The sequence below is a fragment of the Anomaloglossus baeobatrachus genome, chromosome 10 (assembly GCF_048569485.1).
Source record: "Anomaloglossus baeobatrachus isolate aAnoBae1 chromosome 10, aAnoBae1.hap1, whole genome shotgun sequence".
Taxonomy (NCBI): Eukaryota; Metazoa; Chordata; class Amphibia; order Anura; family Aromobatidae; genus Anomaloglossus; species Anomaloglossus baeobatrachus.
Window position 1 is genome coordinate 29,034,987 of NC_134362.1, and position 24,824 is coordinate 29,059,810.

General features: G+C 45.1%; 1 protein-coding gene across 1 annotated transcript in view; it reads right to left on the reverse strand.

The window, feature by feature from the left end:
- Positions 1 to 684: 684 nt before the first annotated feature.
- The window catches only part of SLC17A6 (solute carrier family 17 member 6), a 54,485-nt gene continuing 30,345 nt past the window's right edge, over positions 685 to 24,824 (reverse strand). Inside the window, exons 7-12 of the mRNA XM_075325489.1 lie at positions 22,350 to 22,492; positions 18,212 to 18,361; positions 14,523 to 14,655; positions 11,808 to 11,918; positions 6,795 to 6,922; positions 685 to 4,196 (exon numbers count right to left, since the gene is read on the reverse strand). Coding sequence (XP_075181604.1) covers positions 3,867 to 4,196; positions 6,795 to 6,922; positions 11,808 to 11,918; positions 14,523 to 14,655; positions 18,212 to 18,361; positions 22,350 to 22,492 — 995 coding nt within the window. The 3' untranslated portion in view covers positions 685 to 3,866. The remainder of the gene's footprint in view (positions 4,197 to 6,794; positions 6,923 to 11,807; positions 11,919 to 14,522; positions 14,656 to 18,211; positions 18,362 to 22,349; positions 22,493 to 24,824) is intronic.

Here is a 24,824-nt window from a genome sequence, read left to right on the forward strand (position 1 = left end):
CCTCCAGTGCCCCCCGCCTGGGTGAACCCACAAAAAGAGATTTGGAATGTAGAGCAACAATAAATTGGGCAAGAATAGGATGGAAAAGGTGTAAAAATCAGGAAACGTGCTCACCTGAAGAACTACTGAAGAAACATGAAACGGCTGAAGCAGCCCCACGGTGAAATAAATGCCGAACAACTGGAGAGAAGGGGTTAATCCGCGCTGTCGTCATAATGGAAGCCAAGGAGAACAGATCCAGGATAGTGTTTTATTGTCAACGCGTTTCGGAGTAAAAACAACTTCTTCAGGGGATTGTCCTGAAGGAGAAGTTGTTTTTACTCCGAAACGCGTTGACAATAAACAGTTACCCTGGATCTGTTCTTCTTGGTCTCCATTCTCATGGAAGCACGGATTAACCCCTCGGGTTGTTCAGCATAACAAGATATTTGGAAATGATTTTATCTAAACCAGAAACAACCCTTTAAAGGGAACCTGTCACCAGATTTGGTGACTATAAGCTGCGGCCACCACCAGTGGGCTCTTATATACAGCATTCTAACATCCAGTATATAAGAGCCCAGGCCGCTGTGTAGAATATAAAAATCACTTTATAATACTCACCTAAGGGGCGATGCGGACTGGTCGGATGGGTGTCTCCGTTCTCCAGCACCGGTGCCTCCTCTTTCGTCCATCTTTGTCCTCCTTCTTCTGAAGGCTGGGTGCATGACGCGTCCTACGCCATCCATACTACCTGGCATCGAGGTCCTGCGCAGGCGCACTTTGAGGGCAGATCAAAGTATTGTAGTGCGCATGCGTGGGACCTCAATGTCGGCCTTTGTGGATGATGTAGGACGCGTCATGCACACAGCCTTCAGAAGAAGGAGGACAAAGATGGCCGAAAGTGGAGGTGTTGGTACCGCAGAACGGAGACTCCCGGAGGCACCGCCCCTTAGGTGAGCATTATAAAGTGATTTTTACGTTGTACACAGCGGCCTGGGCTCTTATATACAGCATGTTAGAATGCTGTATATAAGAACCCACTGGTGGTGGCCGCAGCTTATAGTCACCAAATCTGGTGACCGGTTCCCTTTAAGTCTCCAGAAACTCAGTTCAGACCGGCTGTGGATTTTGAACACTAGTTCTGCATCATCAATTGTATAAAAACAAACAAAAAAATAAACAAACTAAAAAATAAAGAAAAATATTACCTATATCTATCTAGAAAAAAATAATAGAAAGAACAGCAATAAAAATATAATAAATAACAGTACATAGTAACAATAAAATGTACCGAAATAAAAAAAAAATCTCTTTCTCTCTGTATATAATAAGTAATTCATTTATCATAAATCAGTATCTTAGAGTTATTTTTTCCTTGTCATATAAATCCCTAAAACTTGTTTCATTGATATTTATGAGAGTTTATTGAAAGCATTGGTGTTCCTTGAATTCTTATCTCCCTGAATATTCAGTCATTGACTTTTAAGGTTACATAGACTTTTGAGAAAAGGGCAGTGCCAGGGGCGGACATATCATTAGTGCAACCTGTGCATCCCCACAGGGGCCTAAGAGGTTGGGGGGCCGATTTCTATTTCCAAAACAGGTGGAATTGTGAATTTTGATGAGTTATTGGACTGAAAAGAGTCATACACTGTTCTTGCACAGGGGCCCATTTCTGTCTGTGTCAGCACTGTACATTTATTGGATCAAAGGGGCGCGTTGATACCCTTAGGGGCGCGTTGATACCATTAGGGGCGTGTTGATACCATTAGATCTTATTTAAATCAACGCCCTATTTATATATTTATGGCTTTTTAAACAAATATGGAGAACATGAAAGTGCAACAGTCATAATATAGATGTCCAATATCTACGAGATATGTGGATATATCGGTAATACAGTACAGACCAAAAGTTTGGACACACCTTCTCATCTCTAGAACAACTGTTAAGAGGAGACTTTGTGCAGCAGCCTTCATGGTAAAATAGCTGCTAGAAAACCACTGCTAAGGACAGGCAACAAGCAGAAGAGACTTGTTTGGGCTAAAGAACACAAGGAATGGACATTAGACCGGTGGAAATCTGTGCTTTGGTCTGATGAGTCCAAATTTGAGATCTTTGGATCCAACCACCGTGTCTTTGCAGAAAAGGTGAACGGATGGACTCTACATGGCTGGTTCCCACCATGAAGCATGGAGGAGGAGGTGTGATGGTGTGGGGGGGGCTTTGCTGGTGACACTGTTGGGGATTTATTCAAAATTGAAGCATACAGAACCAGCATGGCTACCACAGCATCTTGCAGCGGCGTGCTATTCCATCCGGTTTGCTTTTAGTTGGACCATCAATTATTTTTCAACAGGACAATGACCTCAAACACACCTCCAGGCTGTGTAAGGGCTATTTGACTAAGAAGGAGAGTGATAGGCTGCTACGCCAGATGACCTGATCTCCACAGTCACCAGACCTGAACCCAATCGAGATGGTTTGGGTTGAGCTGGACCGCAGAGTGAATGCAAAAGGGCCAACAAGTGCTAAGCATCTCTGGGAACTCCTTCAAGACTGTTGGAAAACCATTTCCGGTGACTACCTCTTGAAGCTCATCAAGAGAATGCCAAGAGTGTGCAAAGCAGCAATCAAAGCAAAAGGTGGCTACTCTGAAGAACCTAGAATATAAGACATATTTTCAGTTGTTTCACACTTTTTTAAGTATTTCATTCCACATGTGATAATTCATAGTTTTGATGTCTTCAATGTGAATCTACAATTTTTAGAGTCATGAAAATAAAGAAAACTTTTTGAATGAGAAGGTGTGTCCAAACTTTTGGTCTGTACTGTATATTACCCTTCTTTTATTCGGACGATAATTAGGTTTTTGGTTTAGAGGAATAAAGGATGGACCCGATAAAAGAATTGGAACTGGATGTATCAGTCATGTCATATAGCAACTCTGCTGCTCTGCCAATGCTCTGGACAATCCTCAACTACATCAACTTTTTGAGATACTCCACCCAAAAACAAATTATTTTGTATAATATCATCTAGCTACATATGTATAGAGGTAAAATTCCCTTATTTAATCCCAGTTTTAATATATCTTTACATAAAATGGGTCACTACTAGTTAAATGGAATCATTGTATCTACCCAGTAAGGAAGGTGCTCATATGTATCATATAGTTTATATGTCAAAAAATACCTGTTTGTATATGTATATATAGGAGGAAAATATTCACATTTGTGTCGAGCCGTAGAGTACATATCATGTCTTATCCTCCATAGCCATCGTTTGATTGTTTTGCCAAAAACGAAGAAGATATTAATACAAAATGTATCGGATCCGATCGGCTGGTAACCCTTGTGTTTCCTTAACATTTTGAGTCGGTTCCAAAAACGTTTCCTGAGTCATTCAACTTTTACAAATTCAAGATGAGCTCGGTGGGTTTGTTCCTCGACGTCGATTTGGAGGAAGAAATGTTTTGTAGGTCCCCGTTGATTTCTTAGAGGCTCGATAGACCCTTTTATGAAACCTTGGCAGGCGTTTGGCATCTTCCATGGGTCGACTTGAAGCGGTTTATGGCTGGTTGTTCGATCTTGAAACGCAAAGGACTTGGTCTTGGTCAAAAGTTTCAGATGTGCTATGTCTAACTGTGCTTTGAACGACTAGCGGAGATACTGCATCTATATGGTCCAGGAAAGTAAAATCCAGATGATGGCGAATGATCAGGCAACCCATACAAATAGTACTCGTCATTGTCACAGCATGATCTGCACTTGATGGATGTGTGTGCTATACATGATCCTGACCAACACTTTGTGCAAACACCACAATGATTTTTTTTTTTAATCACAGACACTATGAAAAATAACTATCTACTGCGGGAATTGTTAAGAGGTGAAGCTTCCATCGTGATATGACTCCTGTCCTTCTTCTTGTACAAATTCTTCTCTTTTTTCCCAGCCGTTGGGCCAGCCGCTGTTCACCTGCGTGGTGGCTCCGTAGGACTTTGTGTTGCTGTAGTTGATGTAATTCTGACCAATGTCCTCGGTTTCTTCGGCAAGTTCATCTTCATGGATGAAGCCACACTTCTCGTCGCTGGTCTGCTCGGGGTCTGCCCATGGCTGTTTTTCACCAGAGGCAAAAATACCGTAGAATATAACTCCACCGTAATGGACGAGTGCTGCTATCAGGAAGACGTATTGCCATTCTTCACGCGTCTGGGGGAGAAAGAAAATGGTCAGAAATCTTGTAGTACATATTTGCATCGCATATTCTTTCTGGGACCTCAGCTGCTAAAAGGGGTTGTCCCCTATTCCTTGGCCTAATTACAGCAAGGAAACAATGTCACTTTCCAGCATAATTGACAGTTTGCTCAGTACAGGAACTCATGTTGTCTGTTGTCTGCTCATTGTTTAGAGACCCGTCATAGAAAAAGGAAAGGATTCACAGAAAAAGAGTCCCATTGGCACAAACATATAACTATTTATACCTGTTAATTTAGGATACATAGTCTTAAATCCTAAGTAGTGGAGGAAGCCACATTTCTAATAGTGGAGGATCCAAAGTCTCATGCATGGGCTCCAATAGCGGAGGATGCATGGGCTCCAATAGAGGAGGATGCATGGGCTCCAATAGAGGAGGATGCCTGGGCTCCAATAGCGGAGGATGCCTGGGCTCCAATAGCGGAGGATGCATGGGCTCCAATAGAGGAGGATGCATGGGCTCCAATAGAGGAGGATGCATGGGCTCCAATAGAGGATGCATGGGCTCCAATAGAGGAGGATGCCTGGGCTCCAATAGCGGAGGATGCCTGTGCTCCAATAGCGGAGGATGCATGGGCTCCAATAGAGGAGGATGCATGGGCTCCAATAGCGGAGGATGCATGGGCTCCAATAGCGGAGGATGCATGGGCTCCAATAGCGGAGGATGCCTGGGCTCCAATAGCGGAGGATGCCTGGGCTCCAATAGCGGAGGATGCATGGGCTCCAATAGAGGAGGATGCCTGGGCTCCAATAGCGGAGGATGCCTGTGCTCCAATAGCGGAGGATGCATGGGCTCCAATAGAGGAGGATGCATGGGCTCCAATAGCGGAGGATGCATGGGCTCCAATAGCGGAGGATGCATGGGCTCCAATAGAGGAGGATGCCTGGGCTCCAATAGCGGAGGATGCCTGGGCTCCAATAGCGGAGGATGCCTGGGCTCCAATAGCGGAGAATGCATGGGCTCCAATAGCGGAGGATGCATGGGCTCCAATAGCGGAGGATGCATGGGCTCCAATAGCGGAGGATGCATGGGCTCCAATAGCGGAGGATGCATGGATTCCAATAGCGGAGGATGCATGGACTCCAATAGCGGAGGATGCATGGACTCCAATAGCGGAGGATGCATGGACTCCAATAGCGGAGGATGCATGGACTCCAATAGCGGAGGACTCCAGTCGTGGAGGAAGCTTGGGCTCCAGTCGTGGAGGAAGCTTAGTCTCCAGTCGTGGAGGAAGCTTGGTCTCCAGTCGTGGAGGAAGCTTGGGCTCCAGTCGTGGAGGAAGCTTGGGCTCCAGTTGTGGTGGAAGCTTGGACTCCAGTCGTGGAGGAAGCTTGGACTCCAGTCGTGGAGGAAGCTTGGACTCCAGTCGTGGAGGATGCATGAACTTCAATAGTGAAGGATGCATGAACTTCAATAGTGAAATATGCAAAGCCTCAAATATTGAAGGATGCAAGGTCTCCAAGGTCTCCCATAGTGCAGGATACAAAGTTTCCACTAATGCAGGAGACATGTTCTCCCATAATGCTGGAGGTAGAGTCTCCCATAGGTTGAGCTTGAGTGTTTGCAATCTGATCTGGTGCACTTTATATTCATCATTCTATGTTTAGTTTGCTGGTGTATTTTACTGTCTGTATTTTGAAGTTTAGTCAATAGACTTTAGATGTCCCCAATCATCAGGAACAAATGACTGTAAAATTAGAACGAGTCCAAAATAAAAAAAGAACAATTGCCGTTTTCACCACTGTACTCTGAAAAATATGTTCTTTTGATTTCAAAAATTGCATAATGATTAATTAATTAATATTAATTAATTGATAATAATAATTAAGACGGAAAGACCTTGGGATATGGATGGATGGTCAAGTGAAGGAGAGATCTAAAAGGTCAATCTGGGGTCTCATTATATATGTTGACGTAATCTGGGCTGATACAGAACAAACCCGATCTTGGGAGAAGTCCTACCAATAATTCAAGAATATTCTAAGACATTCATCAGAACCAAATGCTACTCAGAACACGATGAGCTATAGTTGTAGCCCGCCTTACGTTGCAGTGTACATTGTTGCTGCCCACAACACCAAAACCCCCTGACCAACAACTTCTTGAGTTCCAGCCTTGTCATAGCCATGAAGACTGTCTTCCAGTAACGAGGAACGTAGATGTATTGGGTGACAGAGTTCTGACATCTACGGGTCTGGAAGTCCAGAGAAAACCGCGCTAATTACGGGGAATCTCTAAATTCTTGACGTCCTCATTGATGCCGCGGTTCAGCCTCATGCTCTTTATTCCATTCATTGTTCTGCAGATGACAGTTACGTAAGTTCTAATAAGCGTTGGCTGCTGATCCGTGTTCCTCTGCTCTCAGCATGATTTCTCCTCAGTTAATTAAAACCTTATGACTCCCCTGGTCACTCGAGGATCGGGGGGCTTGCATTCGGGCTTCTATTTATAGCTGACGTGCCTGGAGGCTTAGACTAAGGTCTTTCACTCTGAACCTTTCCAAAGAACACAGGAACAGCAATGAAGTCAAGAAATGTTTAATAGGAACCTACTTTGTTCTTAGTCATGGCTCCGACGATCAGCGGACACACCATTCCAGACAGGGTGCCAACGCCGTTAGAAATTCCCATCAGAATACTGGCGTAACGGGGAGCGATATCAAGGTGATTGACATTGAAGCCTATGAACAGCGCACGAGAAAAAATACAAACAATGACATGGAGAATGCAATGGACGCGTAATCACTGCAAAAAGATACATTGTGCAACTTTGTGTCATACAGTATTTACCGAACATTTAAAACTCATTCTTTGCAGTCGGTAAATAGAAACATTCTCATTTAGTAACAAACTGCTGTTACTTCTCACAGCTGAGATTTGATACATTATATCCAGTTTAGACAAAACCATTTTTTGGAGCCTTTAAAGGGAATCTGTCACCACTTTGACCTTTTTAAAGGGAACCTGTCACCAATTTTTTGCCCTATAAGCTGCGGCCACCACCACCGGGGTCTTATATACAGCACTCTAACATGTTGTATATAAGAGCCCAGGCCGCTGTGAGAACATAAAAAACACTTTATAATACTTACCTAACGGTCGCGCAGTGGGCCTAATGGGCGCCTCTGTTGTCCAGCGCCGCCTCTTTCGGACATCTTTGTCCTCCTTCTTCTCTAGCCGCGGTGCATGACGGGTCCGACATCATCCACACTCGCCGGCATTCAGGTCCTGAGCAGGGCAGATCAAAGTATTGTAGTGCGCATGCGCGGGACCGGTGAGTGTGTATGACGTAGACGTGTCATGCACACAGGCTTCAGAAGAATGATGAAGATGGCCGAAAGAGGCGGCGCCGGCACCGGAGAACGGAGCCCATTAGGCCCACTGAGCGACCGTTAGATAAGTATTATAAAGTGTTTATGTTCACACAGCGGCCTGGGCTCTTATATACAGCATGTTAGAATGTGGTGGTGGTGGCCGCAGCTTATAGCCGTCAAAAAAGTGGTGACAGGTTCCCTTTAAATTGTTAATATGGACATACAGGTTATAGAATGCTAAAAAAAAGCCATACCTTTATGTCTCACGTCAGATGCCTCGTTGTTGAAATATCATCTTTTATCATTTCATGTAAATGAGCTCTTCCAGGCTATGGGGATGGATGCTGCCTAGAAGATAACTCCGCCTCCAGTGCTTATTTTAAATAAAAGGGGCGTTACCAGTGTGATGTGTGCGATCAGACCACAGCTGCGGGGGGAGGGCCGGCGCTGTGGAGGGGAGGGAGGGATTTATCTCCCTCTCTCCTCCGTTGCCAGCTATTGCGATTCACGTCCTGCACTCGCGGAACACCAGTGTACTGCGAGTGCAGTGCGATTTTTCTCTCGTCCCATAGACTTGAATGGGTGCGAGTGAAACAGGATCACATTACACTTGCAGCATGCTGCGACTGTTTTCTCGGTCAGATTAGGGCTCAGAGAATAATCGCTCATGGCAGCTGGCCCATAGGGTAATATTAGTCCGAGAGGAATGTGATGTTTTATCGCATTCCACTCGCTCCGTTTTTCTCGCCGTGTGTCCTAGGCCTCAGCCTCCAGCTTGCAGGCAGACAGTGTTGCACCATTGCTGCAATGAAGCAGAGCTCAGACAGCTGCAAAAAATGTGTTTGAAAGAAGACACATTTCATCATTTCTCCTGTTCTGGGTCAGTTACTTGTCTCACACTGGTAACGCCCCTTTTATTTAAAATATGCACTGGAGGCGGAGTTTTTTTCCAGGCAGCATCCGCCCCATAGCCTGGAAGACCTCATTTACATAAAGTGAAAAAAGATATTTCAACAACGAGGCATCTGATATGAGACATAAAGGTATGGCTATTTTCAGCATTTTATAACAGTTTAAAAAGGTCAGAGTGGTGACACATGCCCTTTAAGATCGGAAAGTTGTAGAATATTTCAGTCCTGATGATAACACTTCCTGTTCTAGTTGCTCAGAGATATCTTTGTGACTATGAACTCTTAATAACCCATCTGATCTCTTCTTCCCTTTACTTATCTGTGCTAGAAAAATACAAATATTAATTCTTAATGGTTACTATAACACTAAGCATCACTATGGTTAAACTGGGCTTGATGGCAGAGACAAGAAGTGTTGACATAGGGACAGAGAAGTCAAACTATGATGGCTTGAGAGAATATTTGCCTTATATAAGGTTTAAGTATATGGCTAGGGCATGCCAAAACATTAACGCTAGTGGGGGACTGACTCTGATCTACCTCCATAGCTTCCGAGGCTGCAGGAGCTGAAGACCCCTCGGCTTTTTTCTTTCCCCATGGTGCTGCTGACCATGTGCAACAAAATACTTTTAAAATTAGGAGGATCGATGGGTGACCTGGCAATCAGCAAGTGATCAAGTCTTCAAAAATTAGGTTTCTGATTTTTGGGGATAAAAACAGGTTTTCCAATGTTAGAAAAATGGACCTCAAATATTTCCTGTACTGTCAAATAATAAAATCAGTCAGTGGTCACCGTTTCCAGGTCCGGACCTGGTTCTCCACCTCTGCTCAGGGGTCAGTTTTGGCTGCAACAGCAGAGTCACATTGACAGCTCATATCAGCGCTGCAGCCAATCACCAAGCTCAGCTGTTTGACCTGTCGCGGGCGGAGGAGGGGACGCTGCGCTCTCCCACTGCTCGGGTCCGGCCGCGGCTGCTGCGGCTGCTACTGCTCGGCGGTGGCTCGAGCGGTGGGCCGGATCCCGGGGACTCGAGCGGCGTTCCTCGCCCGTGAGTGAAAAGGGGATTTGATTGGATGGTGGGGATTTGGTTATTGTCCGTGACGCCACCCACGGTTGTGGTGATATTGGTGACACCACCGCTGCTCTAGACGGGGATCCCGGGAGCGGTGACAGGGAGCAGCTTTGTTGTTAGTTCTCCCCTCCATGGGTAGGGGGTTGGTTGTCCCGGGGCCCGGTGATGGGGTAGGGATGGATGACAGGCGGGTCACAGGGCCTGGTGAGGTGCAGGGTCTGGTGAGGTGCAGGGTCGCGGGGGCAGCGCTGTGCCGCATGGCACAGTGGTACTCACTCAGCCAATGATGAGGACACAGTTCTCGGTAAAACACACGGCTGGATGGACGGGTCCCACAGACGGCTGCAGTGTTGTCTCTCCCGGCAGGTTGGTGGTGACTGCCTTTCCCTGCACCTATATACTGTAAACGGTTCCAATGGGTTCCCACTGGTAACCCGCTCCCCGGCTTGGATGTGGGCCGGAGGAGCCCCTTTTGCCCGCAGGCTCTGGCCCTGGGAACTTTAGCCTTGGCGGTGAGTGTGTTTCCCTCTCACGGTTGGACTGTTGCCTTCTGTCGGGACTTGGCTGCTGGGAAACCCAGGAGGTTCCCTTCGCTGACGGATTTGGCAAATTCACGGCGACTCCTAGCCTTGCCGGGGTCCGTAAGCCCCTGCCAGATGGTGCTGACTTCTCTTTGTGTACCGGTCCGGTACCGCCGGGCCACCGCCCGTCCACGGTCTTTACGGTAAACTCCGATAGGCCACTCCTGCAGACGGTCACCACCGTCTGCCAACCTTGCTGATCCGTCCGGGCCACACACCCGGACCAACTTCAGTCTGCTCACTTGCCACTTTCCTTCCTTCCACTTTCCACTCTCAAACTGATCTGTCTACTTTTCCCGCCTCCAGGACTGTGAACTCCTTGGTGGGCGGGGCCAACCGCCTGGTCCACCCCCCTGGTGTTGACATCAGCCCCTGGAGGAAGGCAACAAGGGTTTGTGTCTGACTTCGGTGTGCCTGACCGGGAGTGTGGGGTGTGGTGGTGTTGTTCTCTGTGGCCCCTGGCTTGTCCAGGGCGCCACAGACCAATGTAAGATGGCATGAGCCACTTTGCCCCGTGATTGGCTGCAGCAGTAGTGTCACATCAACAGCTCATATCAAAGCTGCAGCCAATCACCAAGCTCAGCTATTTGACCAATGTAGATGGCATGAGCCATTTTGCCCCGTAATAGGATGCACTAGTGGTGTCACATCGATAGCTCATATCAATGCTGCAGCCAATCACCAAGGTCAGCTGTATGATCAATGTAGATGGCATGAGCCACTTTGCCCTGTGATTGGCTGCAGTACTGGTGCCACATCAACAGCTCATATCAATGCTGCAGCCAATCATCAAGTTCAGCTGTTTGACGAATGTAGATGGCCACTTTGCGCCGTGATTGGCTGCAGCAATGTCACATCGACAACTCGTATCAATGTTGCAGCCAATCACTAAGCTCAGCTGTTTGACCAATGTAGACGGCATGAGCCACTTTGCCACTTGATTGGCTGCAGCAGTGGTGCCACATTGACAGCTCATATCAACCCTGCAGCAATCACCAAGGTCAGATGGCCACTTTGCCCAGTGATTGGCTGAAGTGGTGATATAAGCTATCGATGTAACACCACTGCTGCAGCCAATCACTAAGCTCAGCTGTTTGACCAATGTAGACAACATGAGCCATTTTGCCCCATGATTGGCTGCAGAAGTGGTGTCACATCGACAGCTCATATCAGCGCTGCAGCCAATCACCAAGCTCAGCTGTTTGACCAATGTAGACGGTCACTTTGCCCTTTGATTGGCTGCAGTGGTGATATAAGCTGTCTAAGTGACATCAGTGCTGCAAACACTGAGGCGGTGAACCAGCGCTGGACCAAGAAAGGGTGAGTACTATCTGATTTTGTTATTTTACATTACAGGAAACATTTAAGGTCCGTTTTCCTAAAATTGGAAAACCCATCTAAGAATGATTTTAGAAATTCATGAGGATAACAAAAAAAATAAACAAAAAACAAATTTGCATTCATATGCTCCAGATCCGTCTGTAAATGCTCGGCTGGAACCTGCCAGGAATATAAATCAGATGTAAATGCAAATATATTTATGCCGACTTTCCTCATGAGGAGATAAAGTAAAAGTGAACACCGCGGCAGGAAACAAACAAGGTCAAGACTAAAATCAGAAAACCAGTCCACACATGGAGCCTGTCCCAAGTTGGTGTTCGTGCAAAGGATAAAATAATGTTCTCACCAGAAATAGCGAATCCACTGAAGCCTACGGCCAGGACGAGGAATGATATGGCCACCCCTTTACTGTGAGAGTAGCCGACCACAAGGAGGAGCGTCGCCTCCATCCCAAAACCTGAAACGTGGAGAAGACATTATGTAAGATTGCGTGATTTCAGCATTCAACGAAGTGGCCAAGCATTATGTGATCACTACGATGCCCTGCGTGTCCTATCGGCAGGAGGGTCACAGGATGGGGGCACAAATGGGATCAGTAGAGGAAGAAGTTACCAGAGTAAAGCCCCATACACACAAGGTGATAGTCAGGCGACAACGCTATTGACCACCTGATGTGTACGTGGACTTTCCAACCCTTCCCCGACAGAAATCGAGGGAGAAAAGGATCGGTCACTTGGAAATTTTTGTTTCAGGGGAGATAAGCAGTCACCATTGGAGTCTATCAGCTTTTTTCTCCTCTCTCCCCATTGAGAACACTTGACTATTCAGCCGTGCGCTCCATGTATGGCGGAGTTGGATGTTTTGGCTGAACGTTCGTGTGTTGACACCTATCATCTCATGTGAAAGAAAACTCAACCCTGATGCAGAAACTGAAGAAGCCACAAAAACTGGGAGATGTCAGCTGTGAATGTGAACTATGAATGCAGCTTCGCACCCTCCCTCTCCCTTTGGTCCACCACTTAAACTTTTGCACTTGTGACACTAAAGGCATCAGTGATTTCCATACACCATGTTGTTCTGCCAACGTGGGGCTCAGGGTCGCCAACAGCCCAGAATTTTCAGGACAGTCTGTAAAAATTGGCCACTTTTTTTTACCTGAAAATTTTAATTTTTTTTCGAGGCTCAAATAAATTTTACAGATTATTTTGACTGTTTACAGTGAATGCAGCTGATGTCATCACATCGGATTTGGCACACAGTGTTTCGCTCTAAACTCGATGAGTGTTATGGCAGCATCTGATGCTGTTCACACTGCAGAGTCTGGCACTCCTCACTATGTCTCCTTTGGTGCTCCTGAGTTACACAGGTAGGCCCGGGTGTTGATCAGCTGTGTTATTAGTGATTAGGCTTACAGGAGTTAATTTCTGCTAGCTTGTTGGTTACCTTTTAGATCATTTGTTGTCAGAGACCTATCACAGCTGCTTCCCGTCTTTTTAAGATTGAGGAGCCGGTCTTCCCATGCCTACTATAGCTTTAGCTACAGCGGTCTGTGTGCTGTTGTATCCCAGTCCTGCTGGTGATTGTAGTGCTTTCTGAGTGGAGTTGTTGTGGCATTCTCTAGTTGTTTCCTCCCTGCACCTATTTTCCTCCTTATCACTTGTTGTCATATACCTCTGTGTGAGCATGCTGTGTGATCGGGTTTTGGTTTTACCCATTTGTCTCTTTTTGTGGGTTCTACCACTCCTGTCCTGTTCCTCCCCTGGGGAGGGGGAGAGGGTATTAGATCAGGGCTGTTCAGAAGCAGGGCAAGGAAGGCGGCCCAGACATCTTCACCATCAGATGTATCTCTGGGATCAGGGACAGCTAGAGCCCTTTTAGCCTGAGGGCTAGTGTAGGAGCTCCGGATATCCCATCACACCCTGTGATAAGGGCTGTGGACATAGATAATTTATAATCTTAATAACTTTTTGTGGTTTTCCAATCTGTCTATAAAAATTGTCAGTCTGATTTTTTTTCAATAAAAAATAAACAGTTAAGTTGGCAGCCCTGGTGGGGTGGTGGGGTTATTTTTGGATCGGCTTCCTGGGGCTTCTCACAATCGTCTCTTGGATGTCTAACACTAAATACACGGTGTCTATTTTTATTTTTTTATGGTATGCCACTTCCACACCAAATCATGTAAACTGCTTTTTCCTGTAATGGGACAGTGATTGATCCTGTGTGTTGTACATTGGCCTTTATTATCACTCTGCGCCATGTTGTACACAGACAACACTGCTGCCCTCCGCAGAAAGGCAGGAAGGAGATAATGGGCCTTGGAAATTTCTTACATTTCTGAGGTAAAATGAAAGCTAAGCTCCGATTGGCTGCTCTGCTAAAATATAAACTGAGCTGTGATTGGTAACTCTGGTAAAAAGCTAAACTCTGATTGGGTGCCCCAGTAAAATAAAAGCTGATATCTGATTGGTTGCTTTCCCAAAATGAAAGTAAAGCTTTGGTTGCTATCGGCAACAGACGGTTTTACTGTAAGACCGTTCTGATGAATAAGGCCCCATAAATGTCATCCTGTACAAACTACATGATATGGGGAACAGAAGGAGATGATGGCCTTGGAAACGTCCTACACTGCTGAGGTAAAATAAAAGTTGAGCTCTGATTGGCACCTCTGTTAAAATAAAAACTCACTTTCTGATTGGTTGCTCTAGCAAAAGTTAAGCTCTGATTTGCTGCTCTGCTATAATAAAAACTGAGCTCTGATTGGTTGCTCTATTAAAAAGCTAAACTCTGATTGGGTGCCCTGGTAAAATGAAAGCTGATATCTGATTGGTTGCTTTGCTAAAATGAAAGCAAAGTTTTTGTTGCTATCGGCAACAGAAACATTTTTACTGTAAAATTGTTCTGATGAACGAGGCCCCATAAGCATCACAATCATAATAATATTTTTCAGAATAAAACTGTTGTGGACACATTAGATACAAAGATGACAGGATTTGGATGAAATCTCCTAATTTCAGCTTTTAATGTGGTGCCATGGTCAAATACCAGCAGCCGTGACACTGACCTCCGCAGTTCATGATCTTCCGCACTGTGGTCGTGGACAGAATATTTTTACTCCGTAGATAGTCAGCAATTTGTCCCCCGATAGGCACGATAATCGTCATGACAAGATGCGGCACTGCAGACAGCATTCCCACCTGACACGAAAAGACACAGACATTTAGAGTCCAGCTCCAGTGTCATACCTGTATACACATAGGTGATGACCCCCTTCACGATACGTGGCGTACAAGTGCATCACACTTGAGGTTCGGACGTATGGAAGAAAGTGCCGGCTGTGTTATACAGACAGCACCGGCCTCTGACAGCAGCTATTGGAGCTAGGCAGCTGTCAATCTCTGAGAACGGCATTTAAGAGGGACCCATTGCCCCACCCCTATTCCCTCTGCGATGAGATTGTGGGGTACAGATGTATGGAACAGGCTCTGGAGCTCCACAAGGGAAAGTGCTGGCTGTGTTATACAGACAGCACCGTCCTCTGACAACAGCCACCGGGGCTACCTGCTGTCAATCTCTGAGAACGGCATTTATGAGGCACCAATCGCCCCCCTCACCCCCTTTGTGATGAAATTGTAGGGTGCGGATGTATGGAGGAGGTTCTGGACTCCCACATAGGAAAGTGCCTGCTGTGTGATACAGACAGCACTGGCTTCGGACAGCAGCCACCGGAGCTACCTGCTGTCAATCTCTGAGAACGACATTCCATAGGGGACCCCCCCATTCTTCTCTCTGTAATGGGATTGTGGGGTGTGGATGGGTTGCCATAGAATCTGGGGAGGGGACCTGCTGCAGATCCCAGGTTCCTCTATCCTAAAACGTCTATGAAACCCAACCACACGTTTAACTTCATAGGAGACTATGACTATTGAAGTCTCGCAGTGTATAGAACAAGCAATCAAATGACAGGTTCAACGTCTAGGTGTGAGCAAAAAAAAAAGTAAAAAATAATGAAAAAAAAATAACATTTTAAAATATTTTAAAATAAAAAAAGAAACAAAAGATTCACCCTCCCATCCCCCATAAAAAAAGAAATATGAAATAAAAATGAAGCAAAATAGGTATCATTAGTCCATTTATTAAGGGCATGTGCCCGCTATAAGGATTAGTAGCGCTTTGGACACAGCGTATTTTTGCTGCATCCAAAATGCTGCGTAGTACAGTGCAAGCACAGTGGATTGGATGTCTAGAAATCTGCCCACTGGGCTTCTTTTTGAGCATTTCCTATCTGCAGCCAGGGCCACCATCAGGGCATTCCTGCTCTTACTGGTGTATGGGGCCCGGTGAAGAAGGGGGCCCGTGCCCAGCTGGGGTAATTACTTCACTTTATTAAGCCCCGACTGGGCCCAGTCACACCCGCAAACTGTAGTATGGCTACAGGAGAGGGGTCTGGCCGTATTGCATTGGCCACTTTAGTTGGGCGCGCGTTACCAAATTTACATGCAATGCCCTCCAGGTGCATGGCTTGCAAATTAGCCATGTGGTGGCACCAGTGACAGTGAGGCAGAGCAGAGCGTGTCTACCCACAGCCGAACGTGCAGCAGCTTGATGAGATCATGTGACCTTATCACACTGCTGCGGGAAATGCAGAGTCGCGGAGGTCGAGAGGACACGGCAGCAGGCAGGGAATTGTAAGTGCTCCATGGAGGAGCTGAAGACAGTGGCAGGATGATTGCAGAGGCCGGGGGTGGTGGTGGGACTGCAGCAAGTCAATTTCTTCTGTGGAGACGCTTGAGTCTCCTTCGCGCGAGAACGCAGAGAAAATATGCTGCGTCCAGACTGCCACATGACCCTGATCATTGACACATACCCTACAAGTCATATCTAACAACATATCAAATTAATCAACCCATATGGTAAACACAATGAAGAAAAACAGACTCAAAACACCAATATTGCGCTTTTTTTCGGTAATTGCACCTCCTAAACAAATACAATTAAGAGTGATTAAAACTTTGTTTATACCAAAATGGTGCTAAAAAAAACAAGCCCTTAGATGTCTCCATCAAATGAAAAATTAAAAAGTTACAGGGCTCAGAAAATTGTGAATTTTTGTTGTCATTAAAATAATATTAAAACGGTACAAGTCACAGTAATCTGATGGAAATGAACAATCCTGTTACGAGGTAAACCAAAGCTACAAAAATAGAACTTAAAAAAACAAACTATGGTGAAACTGTGGGGGTTTTTTTTCATTATTTAATTTATTTGGAATATTTTTCCATTTTTTCAGTCCATTATATTATAAAATGGCGTCATTCAAATCTAGAACAACTTGTCTTGCAAAAAAAAAAAAAGACTTAATTCAGTTGCGGTGATAGAAAAATAAAAAAGTTATGTCTTTTGGAAAACAGGGAAAAGGAAGCAAAATCGCAAAAACAAAAATTGGCTGTGTCTTTAAAGAAAAGCTATCAGAAAATGGCCTATTGTTTAAATCACCACGAGCAGTGTGGTGGCTCAGTGGTTAGCACTGTATTTTAGCTTAGTGGTTAGAACTGTAATTGGTTCAGTGGTTAGCACTGTATGATGATTCAGTGGTTAGCACTGTATGGTGGCTCAGTGGTTAGCACTTATGGTGGCTCAGTGGTTAGCACTTATGGTGGCTCAGTGGTTAGCACTGTTGCTTTTCAGCGCTGGGGTCCTGGGATCGAATGCCACCAAGAAAAACATCTGAAAGGAGTTGGTAAGTTCTCCTGTGTTTGCGTGGGTTTCCTTCAGTTTCTTCAATTTCCTCCCACTCTCCAAAAACATACTGAGAGGGAATTTAAATCTTAAGGGTGCTTTACACGCTGCCACATCGCTAGCGATCTCGTTAGTGATGTGACACGCCAGATCGCACATGCGATCTGCCGAGATCGTACATGTGACCGGCGCTATAAAAATCTGCGATCTGGCGTGTCACATCGCTAACGAGATCGCTAGCGATGTGGCAGCGTGTAAAGCACCCTTTAAGGACCAATGGGGACAGTGATGATAATCTCTGAAAAGCGCTGTGGAATATGATGGCGCTATATAAGCAATACATAATAAATCAATCGGAGATTAGAAACATTGCAGTTTTCACACTGACTTTTCACACTGGGCTTTTTTGCACTCCTTCAGAAAGAGTTTTCAGCAGTCTCATTATCATCAGTGGCAGGACAACAATGACAAATAACATCTCTATACACAGCTGATCACACAGGATCCACCATTTACAATAGGCATGTAACAGCTGCCCCTGCTTCCCCTCCCTATAAAATGACCTTTGCACACGCTCATTAGATGCTTCAATACTCAGATGGGGCGGAGTCTCTTCTTTGCTGATAATGTACATGTGCATTTCTTAAAGTAACAGGAAGTTAGAGTGTGAAAATCTTGGAGTTTAAAAATTGATCATTTTTATTTTTAAATACCGATTGTGAAAAAGAAAAATTGCAAAACCCCACACAGAAACTTGATTTAGACAATAGGTCATTTTTGGATTATAGCTTCCCTTTAAGGGGCTAACTGGCCTAGTGGTTATGTGTTCCCTCTGATCATGGGATACAATCCCCAAATAATGATTTCACACCTGTCCAGGGACAAAATAGTCAAACACTATTGCTTCATCATTGGGCTTCCAATAACACTGATTATTTTGATTAACCAGTGCTTAGACATTACCCCTCCCCCCACAGCCATATTCAGTCCACAAGAATTTGGAAATCATCGCACCTTGCTAATCTCGAATCCAAACACCTCTTCAAAATACGCCGGCTGGCTGATGAGCAGAAGGTAAAACGTCCAGCTCCGGCAGAAATTTGCAACAATGATTGCATAGACAGGCATCGAGGTAAAGAATTTTCTCCAAGGAGTCTTGAATTTCTGGAAGAGAAAACATCAAATTGTTGATTGCACAGAAATGATTTGTTGATTTAAGTAAGTGCCCCCCCCCCATCCACCCACAAAAATGCAATCTGTTATTCAATGAGTTCACATACAGAACTGGAACAAGTCCACAACCAAAGGAGATCGTCAATAAAAAAAAATAGTTGTAAGGATCTAAAAACATAGAGGTTGAGAATATTCCAGTACAGAAGTTAGAGGACGAGTCAAGTGCCATAAATATGTATTTTTTCTTACCTGGTGTAAATGCCGCTGTTTTCCTGAATCCGGCGATGTTTTTCTTATGTTTCTGCGCCTCTCCATTCCTGAGTTATCGCCCCTTCGTCCCTGTGTATAAATCTAGCCTTGCTACCAAGTGGGCGTGGTCATGAACTCTTATGTTTGAGGAACACACCCCCTTGGCTAAAAAGACTACATTTATATACAGGAAAGGGAGGGTCAAAAGTCAGGAACGCAAAGTCGCAGAAACAAAAGAAAAACAATGCCGGATTCAGGAAAACAGCGGCATTTACAGAAAGTAAACAAATGTATATATTTATGGAAAGGGTTAAGCCTTCCTTAGAGAGATTTGTTTTTAGATCCAAATTCCCTGCAGAAATGTTCAGCAGTTACATGAGAACATTGTAAATGTCTGCAGCTACCACTAGGGGGAGCTTAAGTCATACTACTTTACTATTGTATTCACTGTATAAAGAGTATGCAGTAAACTCATAGGCGCCATCTAGTGGAGGCTGCAGGAAGTCCAAATTTTATTATTTATCACTATATCTAGGGTATGTAGGGGATTGAAAGCTTTAGTTCAGTAAGGCTAAGTTCCAACCACTTCTAAGATATATTTAAAAAGAATCAGCATAGAATGAACTAAAAAGAAAAGGGACCATAGAATGAACTAAAAAGAAAAGGGACCATAGAATGAACTAAAAAGAAAAAGGAACAGCATAGAATGAACTAAAAAGAAAAACGGACAGCATAGAATGAACTAAAAAGAAAAAGGGACAGCATAGAATGAACTAAAAAGAAAATGGACCATAGAATGAACTAAAAAGAAAAAGGGACAGCATAGAAGGAACTAAAAAGAAAAGGGACAGGATAGAATGAACTAAAAAGAAAAGGGTAAGCATAGAATGAACTAAAAAAAAGGGACAGCATAGAATGAACTAAAAAGAAAAAGGGACAGCATAGAATGAACTAAAAAGAAAAGGGACAGCATAGAATGAACTAAAAAGAAAAGGGACCATAGAATGAACTAAAAAGAAAAGGGACCATATAATGAACTAAAAAGAAAAGGGACCATAGAATGAACTAAAAAGAAAAAGGGACAGCATAGAATGAACTAAAAAGAAAAGGGACAGCATAGAATGAACTAAAAAGAAAATGGACCATAGAATGAACTAAAAAGAAAAAGGGACAGCATAGAAGGAACTAAAAAGAAAAGGGACAGCATAGAATGAACTAAAAAGAAAAGGGACAGCATAGAATGAACTAAAAAGAAAAGGGTAAGCATAGAATGAACTAAAAAAAAAAGGGACAGCATAGAATGAACTAAAAAGAAAAAGGGACAGCATAGAATGAACTAAAAAGAAAAAGGGACAGCATAGAATGAACTAAAAAGAAAAGGGACAGCATAGAATGAACTAAAACAAAAAGGGACAGCATAGAATGAACTAAAAAGAAAAGGGACAGCATAGAATGAACTAAAACAAAAAGGGACAGCATAGAATGAATTAAAAAGAAAAGGGACAGCATAGAATGAACTAAAAAGAAAAGGGACAGCATAGAATGAACTAAAAAGAAAAGGGACAGCATAGAATGAACTAAAAAATAAAGGGACAGCATAGAATTAACTAAAACAAAAAGGGACAGCATAGAATGAACTAAAAAGAAAAGAGACAGCAATAGTTTAAACAATAGTGAATATTGAGTAGCCGTGTTATCATTCTGAAAGTGAGTTATATCATGTTTATAGGCTTATCTCACTAGGAACAGAGGCATTGCAAGTTCTGAAGTCGGACATGCTAAATCCAGAGTGGGGAGGCCCTCATACACATTGGACTGTGAGCCGAACCCGTGGGTCCAGTCAATGTCAATCCAGTGTGTTTTGGATACCGTTAGACTGTGTATAGATGTTAGCTGGCTGCAATCTGAACAATAAATGGCTAAGCCAAACAATGCAGTAAGGGAGATAAGGGGCTGAAAAAAACTATTTTCCATGATTAACCATTAATTTTTTAAATAAATTGTTTTGTAATAGTAAGTTATCATAATTCAGGATGCAGCTTTGAATATGAATGGAGAAGAAAAACAAAGCATTTACGTAATTACACTATTTTTACGAATATTTGGGGTCCATTTTAATCTACAAAATGTTAAGCTGATGTTGAAGAGTGGAGTGCTCCTTTAAGAATGAAGTTATCAACTGACCTTATGTGCACTCTGTTATAATGAAATGCTAACACCAAGAAGGAAAGTTGCTGTTGCTAGTGTGAACCACGTGCTTGGCCTAAATGTGCTCCCATGGCTACAGAGTTTCCGGACTTGTCTCCCATGAACGCAGCATTTCCAGACTTGTCTTTCATGGCTGCAGCATCTCCAGACTTGTCTCCCATGGCTGCAGCATCTCCAGACTTGTCTCCCATGGCTGCAGCATCTCGAGACTTGTCTCCCATGGCTGCAGCATCTCCAGACTTGTCTCCCATGGCTGCAGCATCTCCAGACTTGTCTTTCATGGCTGCAGCATCTCCAGACTTGTCTGCCATGGCTGCAGCATCTCCAGACTTGTCTCCCATGGCTGCAGCATCTCCAGACTCGTCTCCCATGGCTGCAGCATCTCCAGACTTGTCTCCCATGGCTGCAGCATCTCCAGACTTGTCTCCCATGGCTGCAGCATCTCCAGACTTGTCTCCCATGGCTGCAGCATCTCGAGACTTGTCTCCCATGGCTGCAGCATCTCCAGACTTGTCTCCCATGGCTGCAGCATCTCCAGACTTGTCTTTCATGGCTGCAGCATCTCCAGACTTGTCTGCCATGGCTGCAGCATCTCCAGACTTGTCTGCCATGGCTGCAGCATCTCCAGACTCGTCTCCCATGGCTGCAGCATCTCCAGACTCGTCTCCCATGGCTGCAGCATCTCCAGACTTGTCTCCCATGGCTGCAGCATCTCCAGACTTGTCTCCCATGGCTGCAGCATCTCCAGACTTGTCTCCCATGGCTGCAGCATCTCCAGACTTGTCTCCCATGGCTGCAGCATCTCCAGACTTGTCTCACATGGCTGCAGCATCTCCAGACTTGTCTCACATGGCTGCAGCATCTCCAGACTTGTCTCACATGGCTGCAGCATCTCCAGACTTGTCTCACATGGCTGCAGCATCTCCAGACTTGTCTCCCATGGCTGCAGCATCTCCAGACTTGTCTCCCATGGCTGCAGCATCTCCAGACTTGTCTCCCATGGCTGCAGTGTCTCCAGACTTGTCTCCTGTGGCTGCAGCATCTTCAGTTTTGTCTACCATGGCTGCAAAATCTCCGGACTTGTCTCCCATGGCTCTAGCATCTCTGAATTTGTCTCCTATGGCTGTAGGGTCTCTAGATTTGCCTCCCATGGCTGCAGCGTCTCCGGACCTGTCTCCCATCATACAACATCTGGGATGTTATTGGCCGATGATTACACAGGTGCTGCCAGCAGAGGATCTTGATAATTTGCCCAAGTGCATTCAGCAGCATAGCCTTACTCAGACGTCCATTAATAACCTCAGTGATCACAGCGAGGCTGGAAGTGCAGGGATTTCTTATTCTCGATGCTGAATAAACTGAGATTTTATTATTTTTTTTTTTATCATTTGCAGATCAGTAACATATCTCTATCCCGTGATTGCCATAATTCCACCACTTTTCCTTCTTGGTGTTGCAATGCTGAGTGTTCATTGACTACATTGCAGAATGTCACAGACACTATTGCGGGTAGATGACTTACTTCCATGGCACCCATGAGGTTGGCCGTCTCGCCAATGCTCTCTTCAATATAAGTGCGCTCCTCGTCTGTGATGGTTGGGTGCTTGGCTGGGCTCTCGTAGGACACCAGGATCCAGAAGAGGTACCAGACTAGACCAAAGCTACCTACGTAGAAAAGGCAAATCATACATGATGTGACCACAGGGTAATTTACTGCCATTCTCCTATTTAGATATCTTTCATTTTGGATTTGGACTACCAAGAAAGATCGGAGAACATTATATCTAATTCCCGATCTTACAGAACCTTAATGTTGTCTAGCTTCACGTAAAATCTATTAATAACCCTATACAAAACCACAAAACCCCACAAAATTGTGTTATGCTTTACTTTTATTTGAGAGCCAACTTAGGTTTTTAACGAGTTTATCAGGTCCACACCAAATACAGGACAAATCTTATCATTAAGCAATCTCAGGACCACTAAAATGCCGGATTACATCTTTGGTGAACTTTTTTCTTAAGCAAAGGGGTGGTCTGAAGTTTCTGTCTTCAGGCACGCACCAATCCCTACCCTCCTGGCTTTTTCTTGCCGTTATTGAGGGCAATCCACTCCTGAACATTGACAGGTCAGGCCGGCGACACAACTAACTAAGTTAATGTTAATGCTAGCTTCCATCTTTCTTTATGCTTCAAGTAGACCCTTATTTACCCTGGGGCGTAATGACAATGGTTGCAGAGATCGTGACTGCTACCGGGCCCGGCAGGGTTAAGGGCCTGGTGTCCACCCTGCAGAGAGATTCTGGGCTGTTCAGTGGCAGAACACGCAGTTGTTATGTGGCTCGTGAGTCAGGGGGGCCCGGTGCCTGCTGCGACACCGGGCCCTCCTCGCCTGTCATCGCACAAAGCAATAATGAAAGATGGAGTGGAGTGCTCCGCTTCATCCTTCATCATTCTCCCTCGTGCTTGTGCTTGAAGTCTCAATGCAGCAATGCGAGGGGACGTCAGTACTGCACATTTTCCCTCAGCACTCTTTCCCATGCTCTGCTATACATTTTTCCTCAGCACCCAGCTATCCCATGCTCTGATATCAAGGGAAAGCTGGGTGCTGAGGGAAAGATGTACAGTATATCACAGCAAGGGAAAGCTGCATTCTGAGGGAATGACGTATAGCAGAGCATGGGAAAGGTGCGTACTGAGGACAAGATGGATATCAGAACATAGTAAAGTTGGGTACTGATAGAAAGGGGGATTTCAGATCATGGGAAACGTGTTCTGAGGGAAAGAGTCAAGTGCCAGTGACACTATCCCGTACCCTGAGTGTTAGCGTAATTATCCCGTACCCTGAGTGTCAGTGTACGGTTGGTGGAAGGAGCCCAGGTCCAAACCTTGCACCGGGACCCATCAAGCTCTAGTTACGCCACTGTCTTTACCTCTTGCACTTTTGGACAAGTACAGGGGCACCTAAGCTGGCCGGATCCCAAGCAAGGCCCACCGACACCAGCTTGGGGCACTGTGTGTGAGGGCGTAGGGCAGAAGGGTGAAGCCAGCGCAGGAGGTGACCAGGAAAGGGATACAGAAAGGAACACTGGTTCTGTGCCTCTGAATTGCCAGGGTATCGGCTGGATCCTGTCACTGTAGGACCGAGCATTCCGATGGTGGTGTTTGACCGGCCGTGATAACCTGGAACTGCCAATTGTGAGTCAAAAAACCAATGACTGCATCCCGCTGTGTCCTGGAATCATTGTCTGCGCCACCAGCCCCGCATTATTCGAAGCACTCCATCTGCTAAAATCCTCTTACAGATGCCCTGGGGCCAAGCTCCACCACTGGGTAGCTGAACCATCTTAACTTGATCACCATCCCGTCCTGCAGCATCGGCTATATGTTGCCGAATACTACAGGTGGTGTCGCGACTTGTATATATATATTCCCCCGTATCTTTAAACAACACCGCCAGGGTCACGGAGTTGGGCCCTGCTGCCGTGACCTCCACCCTGAAACCGCACCGGCCCAGTTCAGAGTGCTCCCCCCGGCCCCGGTGGGTGTGTCATTTCCATGTAGCAACACGACATTTTGGATACACAATAGACAACAAATGATGTAAATAACAAGGGAAAACAGTAAAATAAGGTTACAGATATACTATATACTAGATGTTACATTTTCTATATCAGCGCCAGAAATAGGAATAAATGACCTATGAGAACGGAGCATCAGATTATAGAGGGATTAGATTATATCTGATCGTGGTTTTAGATGATCTCCATTTCTAACCTCAGATTTAGATCCTTTCTAAAATCCACCTTTGCTCAAGAAAGGAATCCAAACAATTAGCTTTTTGTGGCGGCCTCTGGAGGGTGTTTGGGGGAGGGCGGGGGGCTGAGCTGCGGACCCCTGTATCTCAGACTGTTCCATGTTTGACATCATCTGACAAATACGCCGAGATTTTAATCACCTAGAACAAGATGTCTCTCAATACAAGTCTCCTAATTGGT